Source organism: Castor canadensis, chromosome 5 (genome assembly GCF_047511655.1).
Source record: "Castor canadensis chromosome 5, mCasCan1.hap1v2, whole genome shotgun sequence".
Classification (NCBI taxonomy): domain Eukaryota; kingdom Metazoa; phylum Chordata; class Mammalia; order Rodentia; family Castoridae; genus Castor; species Castor canadensis.
Window position 1 is genome coordinate 131,307,692 of NC_133390.1, and position 23,168 is coordinate 131,330,859.

At 35.2% G+C, this 23,168-nt stretch overlaps 1 protein-coding gene across 40 annotated transcripts in view; it reads right to left on the reverse strand.

Annotated features, from left to right (window-relative positions):
* The window catches only part of Lrrfip2 (LRR binding FLII interacting protein 2), a 118,121-nt gene that overhangs the window by 25,844 nt on the left and 69,109 nt on the right, over positions 1 to 23,168 (reverse strand). For 25 of the 40 annotated variants that reach the window (XM_020168961.2, XM_074074176.1, XM_074074166.1 and 22 more), the window contains 5 exons: positions 22,121 to 22,210; positions 17,022 to 17,066; positions 15,601 to 15,717; positions 12,857 to 12,928; positions 5,185 to 5,355 (listed from right to left, as the gene is read on the reverse strand). In XM_020168961.2, the coding sequence (XP_020024550.2) occupies positions 5,185 to 5,355; positions 12,857 to 12,928; positions 15,601 to 15,717; positions 17,022 to 17,066; positions 22,121 to 22,210 (495 nt within the window). The remainder of the gene's footprint in view (positions 1 to 5,184; positions 5,356 to 12,856; positions 12,929 to 15,600; positions 15,718 to 17,021; positions 17,067 to 22,120; positions 22,211 to 23,168) is intronic. The other 15 variants (XM_074074180.1, XM_074074171.1, XM_074074186.1 and 12 more) reach the window with 3 other exon arrangements.

Sequence of the window (23,168 nt, forward strand, 5' to 3'; positions counted from 1 at the left end):
ATTTCAAGTAACTTTTCAAAACAATACTTCGGCTATACATAGCCTAGTGGAGAAAATAAAGGCCAAACCAAACACTTTCAACTATTTTCAGTAATTATACTGGTGTTAAACTTGGTATTGCTATTCTGGGAAATATAGAATAAAACAGTGAGAATAGAATAGAATATAATTGCTATCATCCCTAGTGACTCTGAGAACTAGGAATTGCAGTGTGGGAAAAAGGAGATACAGATTTAAGACAGAAGAATTTAAGTAAAATCCCTAGAGTCCTGAACATAAACTAGAACTATCAAAGCATAATATATTTTGTCATTCAAAGAAAAAAAACTCACATATGTACTTTCTAGATATATCCACTGAAAAACCTGTAACAGTGACTAACTCAACAGTAATAAGCACCACAAGCACCCACGCTGCTCTGCTAAAAGGACTAGGGCTCCTTGGACAAATGACCAGTTCCAAGTCAGAGATAGAAAATGGACAAGATGAGACAGAAGCATCCTCTTCTGTCAGAAAGCAAAAAAACTCTCAATTAGTCATCCAGAATACTTGGGAATCAACTTGAAGAGGCTCATATTAGCCAGAAGCAGAACAATTTGAGCATAAAAATAATAATAATAATAAGAAGAAGAAGAAGAAGAAGAGCTGCAATGCACTGAAAACACCAAAAGCATGAATTCATGAATTTGTAGTGATAGTTTTTAAAAAAAGTAAATAATTGTTCACCATGAAAGGACACTAAACAAACAACTCATTATTTTGACATTTATAAGTAAATGCATAGAACCAAGTCTATATCTTGCCTTTCCTATGTACACTGTCTCATCTGAGTAATAAGAGATGAAAAAGTTTCTCTTTAAAGATGGACTTAAGCTAATAAAGAAAGCATAAGAAGTAAAAAGACAACTCACACTATGGAAAAAAATGTTTGTGAATCATATATCTAATAAAACTTGTATATAGAATACATAAACAACTTTTACAACTCAATAATAAAAAGACAAAAAATTCAATGAAAAATAGGCAAAGAATCTGAATAGATATTTCAGATGATATACCAATAAGCTCATGAAGAGAAGCTCAAAATCATTAGTTTACCAGGGAAATGCAAACCAAAACCACATCCACTAGATTGGCTAAAATTAAAAAGTAAGATAATAGGTGTTGGCAAAGATGTGGAGAAATCAGAACTCATATACACTGCTTGTAAGGAATGCAAAATGAGGAAGCTTTGGCAAAAACACTGTGGCATTCCTCAAATAGTTAAACATAGTTACCATGTGACCCAACAATTCCCCTCCTAAGTACATACTAAAAAGAAACGAAAACATTATGTTCACACACAAAAAAATTGTGCACAGATGCTTATGCAGCATTATTCGTAACAGCCAAAGAGGAGAAACAAACCAAATGTCCATCTATGCAAATGATTAAACAAATGTGGAGTGACCACAGATGAACCTTGAGATCTATACTGAGTGAAAGTCACCAATCACAAAAGATTATGTATTATATGATTCCATTGCTATGAAAGTCTAGAATAAGGAAATCTATACACACAAAGTAGATCAGTAGTTAATTGGGGCTAAAGGATTGAGGGATATAGAGATCCTAGCTAAAGGGTATGTGGTTTCTTTCTGAAGTAATGAAAATATTTTAAAGAGACTGCCGTAACAGATGTACATTTATGTGAATATATTATAAACCATTGAATTATATACTTTAAATGGATGAATTGCATGACATGAAAACTGCATCTTAATAAAGATGCTTAAAAATAAATAAAATTAAGTAAACAAATAATGATAAAAATCATTTGATTCTAGTCTGCAAACTCTAATCAACTACAGGATCTAAGAATCCTGCTACAGCACACAGACATGTGGCCTCTTGAAGGAATGCAGCACCAATGAAGCAGAATGCCAAAAAGGCTACAGTTACATTTGGTTAAGTCTCTATACCTGACAGCCTATTTACAGGAACTAGAGGAAAAGGGAACACAGGAAAGATGTCAAAGGAACAAAAACAGTAAAATCTCTAAGACTGGCAATCTGTTAATACAAGCCATACAGTTTCTTCACAGATAAATTGCAGGGGGGAGTAGAGGGAGCATAAAAAGAGGGTTGAAGGCATGGTTCAAGTGGTAGAACATCTGCCTACCAAGCATGAAGCCTGGAGTTCAAATCACAGTGCAGAAAAAAAAAAAAGACAAGAAAGATTAGGAATGTAAAATAGATACAGTTGGGGGAAGGGGGGCGGTGTTACCTGTAGGACAGGGGAGAGTGAATGGAGGAGAATGGAGGTAAGAGAATATGATTGATGGGATTCATATACTTATGCAAAATAGAACAATGAAACCTCTTCCAACTGCTTTAAGTGGGGCAGAAAGGGTGTTGGGGGGGTTATCTAACCAAGGCACAATGTAAGGCTATTCACAATGAATTCCCCCTGTACAACAAATATATCCTAATAAAAATGCGAAAAAATTAAAAAAGGAAAAGAAGAAAGGGAACCTATTAATTAAAAGTCTTTAAAAGTAAGGCTGGTGGACTGGCTCAAGTAATACAGTACCTGCTTATTAGCAAGCACGAGAACCTTAGTTCAACCCCAAGTACCAAAAAAAAAAAAAAGTCTTAAAAGATATAACAACTGATTTCAGGGTGGAGAATTATCTGGAACCTGATTCCCCCCTCCCCCAAACATAGCCCAGGCTTGCTTTAGATTCATGATCTGCCTCCCTCTGCCTCCTGAGTGCTGTACCACCACCTTCTGGTTTCTTTTCAAGTACAAAAAAAGGAAAATCATCTACGGCATTTTGAAACTACTAAAATTTTAACAGTGACTAGGTATGTAATTGAAGGAATGAAGGAAATAGTATTAATTTTTCAGGTGTGAAAAGATCTTTTTATCATTTTTTTAAAGAGAGTCCATATTATCTACCAAAATTCATATTAAAATATAGGATGCTTAGAACTTGCTCAAATATGGGAGTGGGGGAAATGGAAAGCGCAAAACTTACTATGGGTTGATGGTATCTGGAGGCAGATGCTTGGTGCATGAAGATTCATTATTTTCCTTTATGTAATTTTTTTGTATGTTTAAAAGCCATATTAAAATATTTTTAAATGCTAGATAAGCTAACTTCCTACTAAAATGAATAGCTATTAAGAATAGAGTAATATATTTAGGACATTACCAATAGGGCATTCTGACCCTAAAATAGACATGAAGATAATGTTTGAAGATGCAATTACTATAAATCCAGCAAAAAGCATTTTGAAAAAAATTAAATGTTGTTGTTATTGAATGGTTGTTCTCTACTCTACCTCCTGCTATAATGAAGTGCCTGACGTCTTTGTGTATCCATGAATGTGAACATTCTATTTCATGAGGTGGTACCTGTTTGGGGCAAGAGAGCTCAGAGAAAAAGTATGTTGGCAAGACACTATCAGAAATATACAGCAGAGTATGTGAAGTAGATTTCCAAGGAATTAAAAAAGCTTACAGATTTTAAGTTGAAAAGCACAAGATTCTTTTAAAAATCCCCTACATATACTAAGATACCTCTGTATCTTAGCAAATGATGGAAAGAAAAAACAAAGTTGGTTAAAATAACTATTTATAGGTATTTTATGCTCAGGGGCATTTGAGAAGATGGGAAGATAACTACATTTGAGTTCTGATCACAAATAGCATCATAGTAAGATTTTTTTTCTAATCTGCTGGAAGCAAAAAGCCAGAAAAAGATATGAAATACATGTGGCTAGGCAGAAAAGGAATACATAGAACTCTAGGCAAAATAAGATGGCCCAGAATCTTCAAAAATAGTCTATGGCATACAAAAAGAACCAAAGAGGAAATCAGCTATTACCAACAAGTCATGGCCATGTTCAATGGGCTACTATGGATCCAACATGAAAGCATCAAGAGGCCTATTTTTCACCCAGGTGTTCTTATCCTAATCCTTTAAAGTGGGTTTTTTAAAGAGCAATTTTAGGTTCACAGCAAAATTGAATAGAAAGTACAGTCTTCCCATATACCTCCTGTCCCCACACATGCAGTCTCTTCTTCTATCAACATTCCACACAAAAGTGATACATTTGTTTCAGTCAATAACACTAACACATCATTATCCAAAGTTCATAGCTCATGTTAAGATTCACACATGATTTCTATGGCCTTAAATAAATACATAATAACACTATGGCCTTAAACAAATACATAATAACATTATGATATGATCCTCTACACTCTGCATATTCATCCATTCCTCAAACTCCTGGCAAACACATCCTAACAGTTTTTGAACATGACCAAACCAAACTGGAATAAGCATTTCAGTCCATTCAGTCCTTAAGGAAAGAAATTCCTATAAAAAGACTACTTAGAGAACAATGCTAGCATCTTATAGGTTGTATAAATGTTGCTTCTCCCTTTATTATGTTGAGATTGTTGTTTCTAGCAATACATCAAAACACACTGCTTACATTATTTTCATTTGTTTTTATATTGACAATGTAGCAGCAATTCATTTCTGGATATTGTAGCCATTTATTTGTCTTCTGAACTAACATCAACAATTTGTCAATGTCCAGGTCTAATAACCTTTTAAGAGAACCTGATTTGCTTTCTGCAGTTGTCCAACAACAAATGTAGACTGTAGGCAATGTACATTATAACAATATAGATTTTTACCTCCAAAGAAAACATCTGGCAATTTCTGGCCCTTGCTTCCACACTGCTATTTTTAAGTAACTGGTTAATGACTTCTCTCCGATTGCTTAGGAAATGGATACTCTTGAACCATTTCAAAACTTACAGAAAAAAATGAAGCCACCTCACCTTCACTGAAAGTCTCTAGAATTTTATGCTATGACAAGAAGAAAATAAGTAATTAACAGTAATTGCCATAATTCAATGATAGAAAATAAAAATAAAACTTGAGATGTAATGTAATCTATTTTTAAAAATCTAAAAAAGGACATAAGCTTTTCCCTCAGAAAACAAAATTTAAATATTTTAAGTTGATATCTTAATGGTGCTTTGCCAATTTTCTTAGACCATCCAATTTTGGCTGAAGCATTCCTAAATATGCTGCAATCTTCAATTAAACTCATCACTCTTTACAAGACAGGCTTTTATTTTCTGATCCAAGAAAATGTTATGGTACAAATGAGCAATTACCTTCGATTTTTCTTCATTTTCTCTATAAAATTCTGCCATCTGTTCCTCCTGTTCTTCAATAACATCCTTGAGGGTATCCACCTGGTATATCAGATTGTTCTTCTCATTGTCCAGTTGTGCATTTGAAACCATGGCTTTCTTGTACTTCTCTTCCACTTCAGACAAAGACTCCTAAATGACAAAACCATCAAGCTTGACATTTAAGATATATTCACTGGAAATATGTAATATAATAGTAAATTAGAGCACTGGTACAAACACACAAATATGCATTTTTGCAAAATACAAGTGGTTTGGACACTTTTAGTTTAGTAACATGCACATAAAGCAGGAAGGAAATGTATGTCCTCTGCTCCCCAAGGGGACGGGGGGTACGAAATTAAGCAGCAATATAGCCTCTTGAAGACAAAATGGTGTGCAGAAAACATTTCTGAAGATCCAGAAAACCTACATTTGTTGTTTTTAACAACAAAATATCTAGTATTCAGAATGTAGTGATGTAACAGAATTCAGACTTTCTTTATTCAAGTACACACTCATTTGAATTTTATCACTTCCTGGGCTTTTGTTTCCAGTATTTCCTATTGTGCATAAAAATGCTAAAATAAATGTGTAAAACATTTTTTCTACCAATTATTCAAATTTTAATCATTTAGTCATTTAAATAAGTAAAGCAATGTAAAAATGACAATTAAGAAAAGAGGTACCACCAGCAGTGGCTCACACCTATAATCCCACCTAGTCAGAAGGGGGAGATCAGGACCATTGCAGCTGGAGTCTAGCCCAGGCAAAAAGCTAGCAAAACCCCATCTCAACCAACAAGCTGGGTGTGGTAGAACAACCCTATAATCCCAGCTACTCTGGAGGCTGTAGGTACAAGTATCAACATCTAAAGTCCACACAGGACAAAAACATAAGGACCTACATGAAAAAAATAACTGCAGCAAAAAGGACTGGGAGCATAGCTCAAGTGGTAGAGTGTCTGCCTACCAAGCAATAGACCTGAGTTTAAACCACAGAATAGCGAAAAGAAAAAGAGAAGAACTACAACCCAATGACTGAAGTTTTATGCAACTCAGTTTTCTATACAACATAGCTTACAAGGATTCTTTTTGTAAATAACTGCATCTAATTTTGTAATTACTACTGCCTAGAGACTTTTTGTTTTTTAAGCTAACAAGAAAAATACTTCATATAGAAAAAGTAATCACTTCCAGAGTTAAATTCAAAACATACTAGTGCAAATGTTGAGAACCAAGATTACTAAAAACTCCACCAAAAAACTCTTAGAAATCATAAACGCTTTTGGCAAAGTTTCAGGATACAAAATTGATATACAAAAATCAGTAACTTTCCTATATACCAACAATGAACAGGCTGAGAAAGAAATTAGGGAAATAATCCCATTTACAATAACCTCAAAAAGAGTAAAATACCTAGGAATAAATTTAACAAAGGAAATGAAAGACCTTTTCAATAAAAACTATAAATCACTGAAGAAAGAAATCAAAGATTATGAGGAGATGAAAAGATCTCCCGTGCTCATGGATTGGCAGAATCAATATTGTGAATAGGGATATACACCAAAAGTAATCTACATGTTCAATGCAATCCCCATTAAAATTCCAATGACATTCTTCACAGAGATAGAAAAATCAATCCTAAAGTTCATATGGAAGCACAAAAGACCTCAAATAGCCAAAGAAATTCTGAGCAAAAAGTCCAATGCTAGAGGTATCACAATACCTGTACTATACTACAGAGCCACAGCAATAAAAACAGAATGGTATTTGTACAAAAACAGACACAAAGACCAATGGAACAGAAGACCAAGACATAAATCCATGCAACTATAGCCAAATGATTTCTGACAAACAAGCCAAAACATATGGTGGAGAAAGGACAGCTTCTTCAACAAATGGTGCTGGGAAAACCGGATATGTGCATGCAGAAAATGAAACTAGATTCCTGTCTTTCACCCTGTACCAATATCAATTCAAAGATGATCAAAATACTTTAATATAATAATACTCTTTCCTGAAACTACTGCAGGAAAGAGTAGGGAAAACACTGGAACACATAGGCATAGGCAATAACTTCCTTAATAGAACTTCAAAGGCTCAACAATTAAGAGAAAGAATGCACAAATCTGACTGCATCAAACTAAAAGGTTTCTGCACAGCAAAGGAAACCGTTACTTAGATTCAAGAGAAAGCCCACAGAATGGGAGAAAATCTTTGCCAGCTATTCATCCAATAAGGAACTAATAACCAGAAACTACATGGAGTTCAAAAAAACGAGACTCCCAAAGAATCAAAAACCCAATGAAGAAATAGGGACATTAACTGCATAGACAATTTTCCAAGAGATACAAATGGCCAATAAATACATAAAGAAGTGCTCAACTTCCCTGGCCATAAAAGAAATGCAAATCAAACTACACTAAGATTTCATCTCACCCCAGGTAGAATGGCTATCTTCAAGAACACAAAGAACAACAAATGTTGGCAAGGATGCAACTAAACAGGAATCCTTGTACTTTGTTGGTAGGAATGTAAACTAGTGACCACTATGGAAAGCAATTATGGACTCCTTAAAAAATTAAAAACAGAACTACCATATGATCCAGTGATACCACTCCTGGGCACATACCCAAAGAAATCTCAGGATGCAATAGAGACATATGCACACCCATGACTACTGCAGCACTGTTCACAATAGCCAAGCTATGGAGACAGCCCAGATGCCCTACAACTGATGAATGAATTAAGAAACTGTAGTATACATACACAGTAGAGTACTACTCAGCCATAAAGAATAAAATTATGTTGTTTGCAGGTAAACTGATGGAATTGGAAGACATCATGTTACATGAAGTAAGCCAGGTTCAGAAAAACAAAAATCGTATGTTTTCTCTATGTGGAAGATAGATCCAAAAGATAAACATGTGCACAAAAACAAACATGATTAACTTATATGTAAAGCATGTTTGTAAGAGTAGAACTATTCTATGGAACTCAGGGGAAGAGGGAAAGGATAGGAGAATAAAGAAGAGTCAATAATATTGAAATATACTGTATCTGTGCAGGTAGATGACATATCAATATGAACTGGAAGCTGTTGAATATACATGGGGTAGGAGGGAAAGCTGTTGAATAAATATGGGGTAAGAAAGAGGGTTGAACTGACCAAACTACAGTATATTCATAGCTGAAATATACTGAAAAAAACCCTTCTGAATACTGACTTTAGAATTAAAAATGAAGGACAGGACTGTAAAATGGGTCTGGTGGGGGCAGTGGGTACCTGTAGGAGGGGAAGAATGGAGGAGATGGAGGGGAATATGGTCATGTGCTTTGTACACATATACAAAATAGAAAAATGAAACCTTTTGCAATTGTTTTAGGTTGGGTAAGGGAAGTAGTGAGAGGGAGGCAAGGGACAAACCTAACCAATGTACAATGTAAGCATTCAGAAATGTTATAATGAATCCCACTGTACAATTAATGTATGCTAATAAAAATGGGAAAAAAAAGAATCCAAGATCAATAAAATGGACTCAAAACTCCAGAACCCTTATAATAAATTAATGGGAAAAGAATAAACAATGTTGGAACTGGATACTCACATTAAAAAGAATGAAGATGGACTCCTACCTAACACTATACACAAAAATTAACTCAAAATGAACCATAGATGTGAATATAAGAACTGAAACTATAAAATTCTTTAAAGAGAATATTGATGTCATGACCTTGGAGTGGATTATATTTTCTTAGATCTAACAAGAAAAGTACTATTAACCAAAAATTTTTTAAAGATTTCATTCAAATTTAAAAATTTATATTTGTATGGGTGCTGGTGGATGCTGTAATCCTAGCTACTCAGGAGGCAGAGATCAGAGGATCAAGTTTTAAAGCCAGCCCAGGCAAATAGTTCACAAAAAGCTATCTCAAAATACCAAAACAAGGGCTGGTGGAGTGGCTCAAATGGTAGAGCACCTGCCTAGCAAGTGTGAGGCCCTGAGTTCAAACCCCAATGCCACCAAGCACACACACACACAGTGAGATCCCATTTCATGTTCACTGGGAGGGGTCTAGTCTATAATCAAAAAGATAGGGGCTACAGGTGCAGCTCGGTGGTCGAGTGCATACTTAGCATGTGTGAAAACCTGGGTTCAATCCTTAGTACACCCCACCAAAAAAAAAAAACAGGTAATAAATGTTAGGGAGGATATGGAGAAATTGGATCCCTCATACATTGGTGGTGGGAATGTAAAGTGGTGCAGCAAACTTTGGAAAATAGTTTGGCAGTTCCTCTAATATTAAACATAGTTACCATATGATCCAGTAATTTTACTATATGATCCAGTAATTCCACTCCTAGTTATCTACACAAGCAAAATGAAAGCATGCCTATATAAAAACTGTATGCAAATGTTCACAGCAGCTTTATTTATAAGTAGAAACAACCCAAATGTGCACCTACTGCAAGTGGATAAACAAAATGTTGTAACCCATACAATAGAATATTATCCACCCTTAAAAATTACCAAAGTGTGGGCTGCTGGAGTGGCTCAAATGGTAGCTAGCAAGCATGAGGCCCTGAGTTCAAACCCCAATACCAATTTAAAAAAAAAAAAAAACCAGGCTGAGTGGCTCACACCTACAATCTCAACTTCTTAAGAGGCAATTGGGAGGATCTCAGTTCAAGGCCAGTCTGGGCAAAAAACTAGTGAAACCCTATCTCAACAAATAAGCCAGGTATGATGGCTCACATCTGTGATCCCAACTACTTCGGAGGCAGAGATTGGGAGAATTGAGGTTTGAGGCCAGTTCAGCCAAAAACTTATCAAGATTCAATCTCAACAAGTAATCCAAGTGTAATGGCATGCACCTGTGGTCCCATAATATAGGAAACCATAGGTAGATGAATCTGGGTCTAGCCCAGCCCCAGACAAAAACATGAGACTCTAAAAACTAACCTAAAAAGGGATGGAGGCATGGCTCAAGTGGCTAAGTACTTACCTAGCAAGAGGAAGTCCTGAGTTCAAACCCCATTACCAAAAAAAAAACCCTGATATATGTTACAGCACAGATTATTATAAACATTATGCTACAAGAAAAACCAATCACAACAGAACAATTTTGTGTGATTTCATATCATCCATATCTGGAGATTTCACATAAAATCTCTAGAACATCAAACTTGAAATCTTCCTGCCTCAGCTTCCCGAGTGCTGGGATTAACAAGCATGAACCACCACACCCAGCAATTGTTCACATAAAATTTGTGCAATATGATTTTCCTGTAAACAACAGCACTACAGAAGACTTTATAATTTAAGTGTCAAGGTAGTTTTAATTATCTTAATCTTGCTCACATAGTGACATCCATTTGGAATCAGTTTTACTTAAATGTTTCTCAGTGTAGGCTAGTGATCACCAGCAACAGCATTAATCGGGACCTGGATAATGTAAACATGCAAATTTTCATTCCTATCACAGACTCAATGCATCAGAAAATTTGGAGGTAGAATCCAGTAATATTATTTTGAAAAGCCCCAGGTGATCCTGGTGCACACCAAAGTTTTGAAGCCACTGTGTTAATATTTAAGCTTTGACTGTCTATGCCCATGTGCTTCCAGAGTACCCTCACAACCCTAGAATAAATATCCTCTTACTTGAGTTCAGTGACATGATACCTTCATTATTTTATTCTCTGTGTCATCAGCAAAAAGCTGATGACAAGACATGACAAGACTTATACTTACAGTCTTCTCTTGACAATTCTTTCTGGGATTACTTAAATTAATCCCACTTCCTTACTCATACCCTTCTAAGAATTAAAGGCATGGTAATAGTTAAGAAGAGTACTTTACTGGGCACTGGTGGCTCACGTCTATAATCCTGCTACTCAAGAGGCAGAGATCAGGAGGATCACAGTTCAAAGCCAGCCTGGGCAAACAATTCCAGAGACCAATCTCAAAAATACTCAATACAAAATAAGGCTAGTGGAGTAGTTCAAGTGGTAGAATGCCTGCTTAACAAGTGTGAGGCCCTGAGTTCAAGCCCCAGTACCGCCAAAAATAAAGAAAACTTTTTAAAACTAAAATTAACCAACAAAAATACACCAAGTACCTATGTCAGATAACAAAGATGGATAAGATATTGTTCTTGTTCTCAGCATCTCAAAATGTAGCCCAATTAACAGTACAAACCTATGAAAAGAAAGGGACAATAACTGGCACATACTAACGTACATCAAGTGCGGGTAACTGAGCTACTTTCAACTCATGAAGGGTGCTGGAAGCCTTGCTTGTGAAGTCCCTGCTTGTCCTTTGTCACATGCCAAGTCAACTTTTTTTTTTTGGTGGGGGGAGTGCAGTATGGGATTTGAACTAAGGGCTTCAGGCTTGTAAGGCAGTTCTTAAGTCATGCCTCCAGCACTTTTTGCTCTGGTTATTTTGGAGATAGGGTCTCAACATTTACCCAGGCCAGCCTGGACCACTTCATCCTATTTTATGTTTCCTGCCATTGCTGGGATGACAGGCACATGTCATCTCATGTGAGATGGGATCTCACAAATTTTTTTTTCTCCCAGGCTGGCTTGGAACTATGATTCTCCCAATGTCAGCCTCCCATATAGCTTGGGGCCCCATTTGCCCAGGCTTGCCTCACACCACAATCCTATCAATCTTAGCCTCTCTAGTAGCTAGGATTACATGCGTTAGCCACTGGCAACTGGCTCTAAGTCACTTTTCTGAGTACTTTACTTTTGCTGGTTTAGAGACTTGGTACCGGTTACAATTTTAAATTAGTGTTCAGAGAAATCCTTGGTTTCTTCATGATACTAGGAAAAGAAGTACATGATAACCAAATGCCATTTATAACCAGATGTCTGTCTCACATATTTATACTGAAAATTGGTAGTCATCCTTGCTGGGAAAACAAAAAGTCCACTTAAATTTACTTCCAAAGTCATTAAAGTACTAGAGAGGTGTATAATCCTTCTTGACACACAGATTAAAAAAAAAAAATCTAAGCAAAAGAAAATACAGACTGCATGCCTTCAAGTTCCTTCCTCCCAAAGGGACATACACAACAATGCTTTCTCCTTCCACTTTTAACACTGATTAAATGTGGTGACAGATTTAAGCAATATGTTTTCATTTAGCTGGGAAGAATTTTAAGGTCCAACTCTCAGTAAAAATATTCTTAGAACATTTTTTAGGTGTTTCCCAATTTAATTTTGTATGGCTGAGACACAAGAGACATATAAATATTTAATCTTAAAAACTGTAAGGAGTGGCTTGATGATGCACACCTGTAATCCCAGCACACAAGAGGCTGAGGCAGGAAAATTGCAAGTTCAAAGCAAGCTTGGGCCACAAAACAAGACCCTGTTCTAAAAAAAAAAAAAAAAAAAAAAACCCCAAAACTATAAGGTATAATATCTTCTGCTGAATATTTCAAAAAGACTGAACTAAAACATTTAAACATAAGCAAAGATTAAAAGTTCACCTTTCTTATGCTTTGCAGGGTAAGCACATGCTTGAAAGACAAACACTGTTAGTAAAGCTATGTGCAGTGGGTTAAAAGAACTCATGAAACCACCATTACCAACAGTTCTGCATACAGAGCATGCATGGGCTACACAATGGGCTCTGTACCTTAAGTTCTTTAAGCCCCTGCATGTATCTCCCTTCTACATCCTGTATCTGGTCCTTCAGGTCATAGATATCCTGCAGGACATAGGAACGAACCATTGCATAAACGACGCACAAACATATCTTCAGACTTAAAGGAATCGGATGAAAGACTTACTTTTGTATATTCCAGACTAAAAGTACAGAAATCAAAATAGAAAAATGTAACTCCCACTCCAAACCACTGAAAGGGACAAACAGGTCAGATGATAGTGGGGCTGGGAAAAGACTGGTGAATTAAACTAGCGTCATATTTTCTTGGCATTAAATTCCATTAAAAACAGCATAACAAAAGGGGGAGGGCTACATATGGAAAAAAGCATATAAATTCTAACATTTTTAACATACACTTTTTAATAATAAATCACAAATAACTTTCAGCATGTCTTGCCTAAAACTAGTAAAATATATAGTAAATTAGAAGCAAATTTTACTGATCTATTTGTAAGTTTCAAAAACTATAATAAAAATGTATATGAAGAAAGTTATCTTTCAATTAATTTAGGAGGGAGAGAAGTTAAACACAAACAATTTGAATACAATGTTAAATGACATATTCTATCCTGAGGATATCATTTAAATGATGAGAAAAGCTTATGCTCCAAATGTTACCATAATACCTATAAGAAAAGTTAACTAGGCCAAATTTTAAATGGAAAATATTGTTTCCCTTGTGCCCATTTCTGTTATATAAGGCCAATTCTGAATTCTCAATTTAGGTGGGACATAACTGCAGCAGGGCCCTACATATGATTCTGCAATTACAAGCAGTATTGATGGTGAAAAGCCAATCGTACACATTTTTGGTATTGTACTTCCCTGCCCCCATCATTCCATGCCTTGTGGATTTGTCTTTTCCTCATTGATTCATTCAGCAGATTATTTTCAGAGGACCTATCAGTACAGAGTTGCTAGGACACAAAAGCCTCACTTCCTTCAAGGAAGTTATTTTCACAAAGAAGAAAAAAAGAGCATCAAGTACTACAACAACAGCAAGTCTGAGGCTGCAAGGCTTTGTCTTGTGTTCTTCTATCCCACTAGAATGTAGCACCTAAAAGCAAGAATTTGCCTTGTCTAACTTTATACCCCAGCACTTACACCTGGTAAACACCAACATCTTCAAATCCATGGCCATGCTGGCCTGGGTCCAACTCTCCTTCTCTGCCACCATTCCAAACCACTCCAACCTCCCCTGACTTCCATCCCACTTTTACAAACCAGACTCCTGTTCCCACCTGACCCACAATCATATTCAAGTACCATTATACCTCCTTCTCTATTGTCAGAGGGAACCTCTAGCCAGGTCAGCCTGAGCCCCACTCTCCTCTTGCCTCAGGCACTCTACAGTCACCTATCCTCTCCTTTTCAACCTTCCTCAAGCCAACCCATGAAAGTAATAAACAATTTCACCTTTAAAAGAAAGTAGAAACTTTCTCTAGTCTTCTCTCCTCCAGTTATTGCCTAATCAACTTCCAGCCTCACATATTTACTTCAGAGCAAGTTTCTCATATTTTCTCTCCTGTGACAGTTTTGACTTGCCCACCTCAATCCTCACTGTTCAACCACAGGGTTACTATTCTCCAATACTTCCTCTGAACTGTGACCAAAGTTAACTTTTAAGAATGCATATCAGAGAGTATTGCTCCCCTATTTAATATAGCACATTTATCAAGGTAAACGGAATTCCTCTCAGGCTAGCAAAGAAGATGCCTTGTGATTTGAATCCTGACTTCTTCTCCAGTCTTCTTTCTCACTCACAACTCCTCTTTATTTCTCATCCTACCCTAAGACAATTTTGCTGTTTAAATAATGTTTTGGTTTTTTCTGAATTCATCTGAGAAAGCCTTTCCATTCAATCTCTTTGCTTGATTAATTCTGTTCCTTCCTCCAAATCTTAGTTCACAGTTTGCCTTCTCTGAAAGGCTTTTTGTTATCTCTTCTCCTACTCTAATTTAGATGATTCCATTCCTATTCTTGCTATCATCATCTCATACCACCTGGTTTTACTGGTATGAATCAGTTTGTCCTCTCTATGAAACAGTGACCTCCTGAAGGTCAGAATGTGTTTTGCTAACTAACTCTCCAGAGCCAAGTGTTCAATAAACTTTTAATGAAGGAATACAGTTCATCTTACTATCCTTCTCCCACTCCTTACAAATAGCAGGTTCGGCAAAAAAGACAAGTATATATAATATAGTTCTCATCTTCCAAATAAAAGAGTTAATTAGGATAGAGACTCAACCAATAGGTCAAATAAGCTTTTCATTATTTCAGGTATTTCTGTGACCCAAATATTATTACACTTCTATTACAATGAAAAGCTGAAGGAACTGTATTCAAGCAGCTGAATACAAAGGTGCAAAAGATTAAAATATCCTATAGTCTGGTTCTTTGTAAATCCACATATTTTCCATTTAAAATATGGCAAGTTAATTCTGAATTAGTTTTACATATATACCAAAAAGGTTTTGGCACTGGCAGACTTCACTTTAATATCATCAAATTTTTAGGAAAGAGGGCAGAAAAGAGAATTATCTAATCTTCTTCCTTTCAGGTTCTGAAACATTCAAGAAAAAATTTTGAGTTATATTAGCCATTTCTTTAAGGAAACCATACTTCTTATTCTTAGTAAGTCACATTAAAAGTTAAATGCTCCAGAAATCAAAGGAACCAAAACTTTTTAAAAACCAAACCAAACTGAGGTTTACCCGCAATTCACTTAATGAAGTGTCTGGATCTATTAAGCTGCTGGTGTCCCCACTTCCTCGTCTGGATGAGTTTCCACTTAGAGGGGTTGTTGCTGAGGCAGAATTTCGTGATGAAGGCTAGAGAGAAATATGACATGTCTGAGTTTTGTTTCCTTAAAGTGTGGTCAAAAGTTACCAAGTCAATTGATAGACAATTTAGAATAGTTTTCGGGGAAGAGGCATCTAGAGAAGGGCCCAGGCATACCAAACATAACTTCATTAAACACTTTATTAGAGTCTAGAACTCAAAATAACCAAGAAGGAAATAGTTCTTATGGAAGTTGTTTGGTTTTTATCTTTGCTACATTCAAACAATACTTAAATGACCACATCAGATTAACTCAGAGAAGTTTCAGAACTTTATAACTGATATGCTAATTAACACTGCCCTACTTAGTTCCTAAAATTGCTCAAGAATCTCTTCTTGGGGCTAGGGCTGTGGCTCAAGTGGTAGAGCGCCTGCCAAGCAAGCATGAGGCCCTGAGTTCAAATCCCAGTACCACAATTAAAAAAAAAAAGAATCTCTTCTTTTTCTAATCCTTTGTTGATAAAGATGGGAGAGTCTATTTGTAGCTGAGAGCAAAACTGCAGATCACTAAGAATTTAGACTCCTTTTCCCAAAAGTATGCTATTGATTAAAAAACAGCAGAGACCTATGCCGTCTAATGTACTAGCCAAAAGCACTTGAAATACGGCTAGTCCAAATTGAGATTTAAGTATAAAATACATACCAGAATTCAAAGGCTTAGTGTGGAAAAAAAGAGTATGTCAAAATATTTTAGATATTTGGATTTAAATATTATTTAAATTAATTTTGCTTCTCTTTACTTTTTTAGTAAGATATCAGAAATTTTAAACTTACAATTCTGGTTTGCATTATATTTTTATTAGACAAAGCTGATCTTTCTCAAGTATAACCTAAGAGGTTTAATTAACCCTGACAAATAATTTCCATAACTTTCTAAAACTACTTTTAGAAAAAAAGTGGAAACTTTACCATAAAAGCAACTCTTAGAAAGGAGTTAAGAAATAATTTATCTATAAAAGAAAAAAAAAAAAAAAACCTGAGTTTGTCCCCACCATTCCTAAGCACACCATTTTCAGTGTTTTATAGCTTCTCAAGATCAATTTCTAGAGGAATGAGAATCAAAAGAACAGCCAAAAGCTTAAGAGGTGACAGCTAATGAAATGTAGTCTTTTCTCTTCCCAGGGTTTCACATGATTTAACTTCAGAGGAATTTTGAGGGTCAAGGACAGGAAATAGATGAAGGGAAGAAAAGCAAGCTCTATCAGACCAAATGGACTAAAATAAAGAATGAACAAGACACAGAAAGTTTAACTGACCTTGAGATCTTAATTCCCTCAGAAATTCATATACTCACCCTTGTGTAATTTTCAGCATACTGTTTATCAGATTTTTCATCCAACTAGAAAGGAACAAAGGTAAAAATCAAGGAAGGTAGTTAGCATGTTGGGGTTTTTGGGGGGGAGGCAGGGAGGGAGAAATGAGCTCATTTGAGTTCTCCAAGTTCAGTGATGATTGGAACCTAAAAACAAACATACTGAATTTTGAAATAAAGTTAAGATACAAAGACAAAATGTCAAGAACTATAATTCTTATCTCAAGGAAGACATGCAGTAAGCAAGCTTGTGTTTACTCAAAAGTTTAGAATGATAGATTTTCTTTTCATGGTATTTAAAATACATTAAAGAAAAACTTCAGCTTTAACACTTCAAATATCAATTTAAAAAAAAAAACCTGTGTATAGCAAAACAAAAGTCAACTAAAGCCAAAAGCCAAAATCATATATTTTTAAACATTATTACGATGTGGTACAGATAGATAAAACTACTTAGTGACACTTACCCAAAATATTCAGACTGAACTAGACCACACTAAAGACAACAACATATTTTTTCCTCACATCATTAAGGATATTTTGTTTTTTTAAGTGACACATACACATATGATCTCCAACCCCATCCCACCAAAAAAAAATTGAAATAGCACAAAAAGGTATGAGAACCAGGCTTCTTCCTACCATGCCATACTGTGACTTCTAATTGCAAAAGGCAACCAACCTCTTTAAAAATTCTAATAATAGTGTTTCAGGCACAATCAAAAGTCTCAAAGTTTTAAGAAAGCACTTCATTTTTTTTTCATGGCATTTATTATTCCCTGACACATGATATTTATTCATTTGTTTATGGTCTGATCTTTCTTTCATATAAGCCTTATGTCTATATGTTCTTTTCTGTGTTCCTAATACCAAGAATAGCACCTAGCATATAGGACTCAAAATTCTACTGGATAAATGAATAAATGCATTATATACCACCAATACTTACAGACTTACCTAATACATCTTATTAGGTTCATAATAGTCTATTATCTCAACATGCCATAATTAAGTTAACTTATATTCCACTGATAGGTCTTAAGGATTTTTCAGATAGTATATCAAGAAAGGAAATACCACATTAAAGGTCTCATCTGAAACCATGGCTTTATAGATGTGAAAAAATTCAGAGGTGAAAAATTTTGCTGAAGGTTGAACAATTAGTACATGCCAGAATTGGATTCAAACTCCATTTTATGAACTCTAGTGTTATTATTATTTACCTGCATAAGCTATCGCAAGTACAGTAAGAAGAAAAAGTCACATGGGGATTTACTAAAGGACCAACCTTCCCAGCCCAATCCAGAGGAAAGAGATTTGAAAAATGAAAACATGAAACATCATTATTTCTGGGTCTGCTCAGATCACTTCACACTGATTTCCTCATATCTGAAAGTTTATTACCGACATCCATCATGTGGGTAATAATTTTAAAAACCTTTTCATTAGAAGTACTATATTGGTAATATAAATACTGTTTTCAGGTATTTAACTCTTTTTTTGCTACTTTTTTACTGTAATACTCCCCAATAAACTATTCTATTTGGATTTTTTTTAACAACATGTGAAATGGTTTTCAACAAACAATGACAGTAGTTGAAATTTATTAGTATTGCCAATAATAATTCTCCCTCAAATCTGTACTAGTAAAACACACTGCCTAATATTTAATGTTATTCTTCAAGGTAAAAGAAATATTGTATTTTAATAAATTGCCTTATTTTCATCAGTATTTTCTAACTCTTTTCTGCTAATGAGTTGAGAAAAACAAGCACCATTCAAAATTAAAACAAACTTTTAAGTCTATTTGAAATCCTTCCTCATATCTGCCTCATAAAAATGACTTCCAAACTCACCCATTTTCTAGTAGACCATCACTTTGGAATAATCTCACATTTCAGAAGCTGCATTACTCAATTAGATCATCATAATACTGATTTTATTATGTTCAGTATATTCTAACAGATCCCAATTGTCACAGCCCAAACTGATCATGCGCCAAACATCAGGGATTGTTAAACCAGCAAAAAATGCCCAGAGCAACCATGCCGCAGTCCTCTTGTTCTGGCTGCAGTGACTTGTCCAGAGACTCTTAATTTGTCACTTCTGAGCATCCTTGTACTATATAAAGCTAGGTAAAACCTAGTATTCTAAAAGCCTTGTGGATTCAATAGCAGCGAAATCTACATATGTTCATAATGATGCCTGGAAAGTCTGCAAGATCCTGAAAAAAGCTTTTTAAATGGGATAAAATTCATATCATGTTTAAAGTATAAAACTGTAGTCTAATAAAGCATTTATAGTGTGATCTGCTCAATGTAGTCATTAGATCCTAATTTTCTGTTAACATCTAACATATATATATATGTGTATATATATATATGGGTTAAATATCTCTTATCAGAAATGTCTGGGACCAGAGTGTTTCAGATTTCAGATTTATTTTTCTGGATTTGGGAATAGTGGCAAATGAGATGTCTTGGGGATGCGACCCAAGTAAACATAAAATTCATGTTTCATATACATCTTATACACATAGACTGAAGGTAATTTTACAGTATTTTTGGTGTAAATACCAAGTCTAAATTTTGACTAGAACCCACCACATGAAATCAGGTATCGGATTTTCCCCTTGTGGCATCATGTCATTGCTCAAAAACGTTCAGATTTTAGAACATTCCAGATTTCAGATCTTTAGTTTACGCATCATCAACTTGTAATGGTAATGCTATCCCATAATCATTTGAGAGCTGGGCACCAGAGGCTCACCTATAATCCTAGCTACTTGGGAGGCTGACATCAAGAGGATCAAGGTTCAAAGCCAGCCTGGGCAAATAATTTGTGAGACTCCCCCCGGCAAAATTACCAAAGCAAAACAGACTGGCGGATGGATCAAGAGGTAAAGCACCTGCTTTTCAAGTTAGAAGTTGAGTTCAAACCCCAGTCCCACAAAGAAAAAAAACAGATTGGGGGTGGAGAAGAAAAACAGAAAACAGAAGATCTGATTCCCTATGCAGAAAGGAAAAGAATTATCAATTTTAATAATACCCTAAAGCAAAACTGACTGAGGATACCATTAAAACTGGGTCAATTATTAACAATCAGAAACATTTTAGTAGTTTATATTCTTTTCCTTTATTCTAGCCTGACCTGGAGAACACAAATAAAGCCAATAAAGAAGAAAAATAAGACAAGGCAACTGTAAATACTGTATCATTTTACAGTGAGGTTTATAGTTTTGCAGTACAGTTTAGCCAAATAAAACTAGGGTAACCATAAATACTATATAGTTTACAGAATCAGGGCCTGTACCCTGTACACCTCCTAGCTCAGAAGTTATTAACTATCAGCCTGTAAAGATATATTTGTTTCACAATGTGGTAGCCAGAAAGTATCTTCTAAGTTTTTAAATTCACTGTCAGCATTTTAAATCAGAATATTTCACATGAAAATGAAAGTTTCAGCTTATCTTTAAAAGGCTGGGGGGGCGCAGGAGTAATCAACATCAAGCCCCCCTTTTATTTGTCTGAATAATCTGTATAAGAAATACTATTAGGAAGCTTTTTGCTCTAGAGATAGTCCTAGCAAGTATTTGAAGCTTTGCAAAGAGGCAAAATTAAGGATATTACATAGGCACTTGTATAGCCATTTAGAAATAGAAAAGTCAGTGACTTATAGGTTATAAAATAATAGGCAGATTAGCAAAGCTCTGTTCAACAGACTCTTTTGCTTACATTAAAGGTTATATTTAATTGGTAGAGGCAGGAGGAGACTTTAAAAAGCTCTCAACCTTTTCATTTCTAAGTAATTACTAAAGTAAAATGCCAAGAAATAAATGTAAAGAGGGTATTATCACTAATTCAGACATCATAAATCAGAGGCTGACAGAAGCAAAACTGTTAAGAGAACAGGTATATATACAATACATCTGATTATATCTATGAAAAAAAGATATTGTTGATCAGGATAATAAAATGGGTAATTTCCAAGGGGATAACTACAAAACCAGTCTTATAATTTAACATGTAGACAGAGTCCTTGATGTGACCCATGATGATACTGCTTCACAGCCAAATTTCAGAACCAAAAGTCTGGACTATTGAAGGACCACACTTAACAGTTATTTTCTAGGATTAAATTAGTTCAAAAATAGCTATTTTATACACAGACTGAAATAACAGTTACAAGCAATGATTTTCACATTTAAAAATTAAATTTTTCCAGGAAAAAATGCTGCAGCTCATCCCTTCTAACATACTTGACAATCATGACAGCACTTATCTCTGGGCAAAACAACACTCATTATAGCAACAGAGGGAAGGAATCCCAGAGGTGAGATGAGCAGATAGGACCTATTTTGCTGGCTGAGGTTCCTTCATGAAGACAAAATGCCTCAAAGTCTCTAATGACAATCTCTCCCCTCAACTAGTTCTCAAAGACAAACAAAGCAATGGATAAGCACACATCTTCAAAACAATATCGTAATTCATGTTTAAAATACCTTCAGGTTATTTCCAGTTTCTGAAAACTAGTAGCACTTTACTAAGTAGTATATTTTACTACTCTACTTTTAATACTTGTCACTTTACAGATTCAACAAAACCAAAAGGAACAAAAAAATTAAGACCAATCAGGAAACCTGAATATGGACTAAGTATTAGACAGTATTATGGAAGTACTTTTTAATTCATCAGGTATAAAAATGATATTGATCTGAAAATATTTTTTAGCGATACATATTGAACTACTTATTAGAAAATGGTATGCATGGGATTTGTTCTAAAATAATTCAGATAAAGAGAGGAAAAAAAAAGACGAAACAAAATTAGCAAAAATAATGGCAATTGTTGAAGCTGCTGATGGGTTCCATAGGACAAATTTTCCACAAGGGAAGAAAAAAGTTTATTTTTTTAAAGGATGTATTAGTAAATATATTCCAAAACAATTAACTGCACTTTATGTTAGTATGTTCAAATATATCCTAGGGACTAAATTAAGCTCCTAATTTTAAATACCTACTGTTTATTAGCTGTTAAGTCACAAGCCTCAGACAACATAATCACTCCATGCAATACACTCACGCTGATCAAATCTGGGACACTGCCATCATCCACCTCAGAGACAACACTCCCCCTACGATTTGAGCGACTAAAGTAATCAGCAGCAGAAACCTATCAGTCAGAAAAAATGAGATGCTTTAAAAGGCAAGAAAAAGTTAAAAGTGAGGATAAAAACTGTTTTGCTTATTTTAATTTCAATGTATAATAAAGTATCATGAAATGAAATGAGGAAACTTTTGCAATTAAGCCTGCCCAAAAATAGGAAAAAATAAAAAGGGAGGAATGATTTCTAAACTCCCTAAAATAAGCTCTTTCATTCATATTGACTGTAATTCTAGACTAGAGATCATTTACTGCCTGAGGGCAAGCAAATCTCCCATGTTCCAGCATTCTCAACAGGGGGGTTTCTAGGATGGTATCTACCTGACATCTCTATATTTCACAAAATTTATAATTCATTATAGCTATCAACTCTGGTAATGCCCAGTTTTCACAATTCCCTTTTTTTATATTCCACAAGACAAGGAAATATAGGACAAAATGACAATGGAAAGGAAACCCTGACCTCTTTTTGGTTCTCCAACTAGCCCAGCTATTACCTGGTCTGGAAAGCTTCTACCCCGCCCACCCACCCCCAGCAACAACTCACACTTCAGGGCTGCTGTTTGTGACCTCCACCCAAAAGGCCCTTCAATGTTCCATATTACATCACCTGCTTTTGATTTCTCTCTTGTGTTCCTTTCTTTACTAGCTTATTTCCTATCTCTTTCATTAGGATATGAGCTCCACAAGGTCAGAAATTTGCTCTCTCTGGTTTAACACATTATTCCTAGCACTTAACACAGTTTCTCAAACATAACAGGCACTCCATGAACACCTTGCAAATTAATAAATTAGTTTTACCTCACTCATCAGTTATTGTTCACCTAAACTGACTGTTTACCTTTCTTTGAAACTCTTCTCCTGGAGGAAGGATTCAGAAATCCATCCACAGAGACATAATAGGCTTAAAAGTATAAAGTTTTGCTAAGAGCTAATACAATCAAACAATGATATTTTTATTCATAGT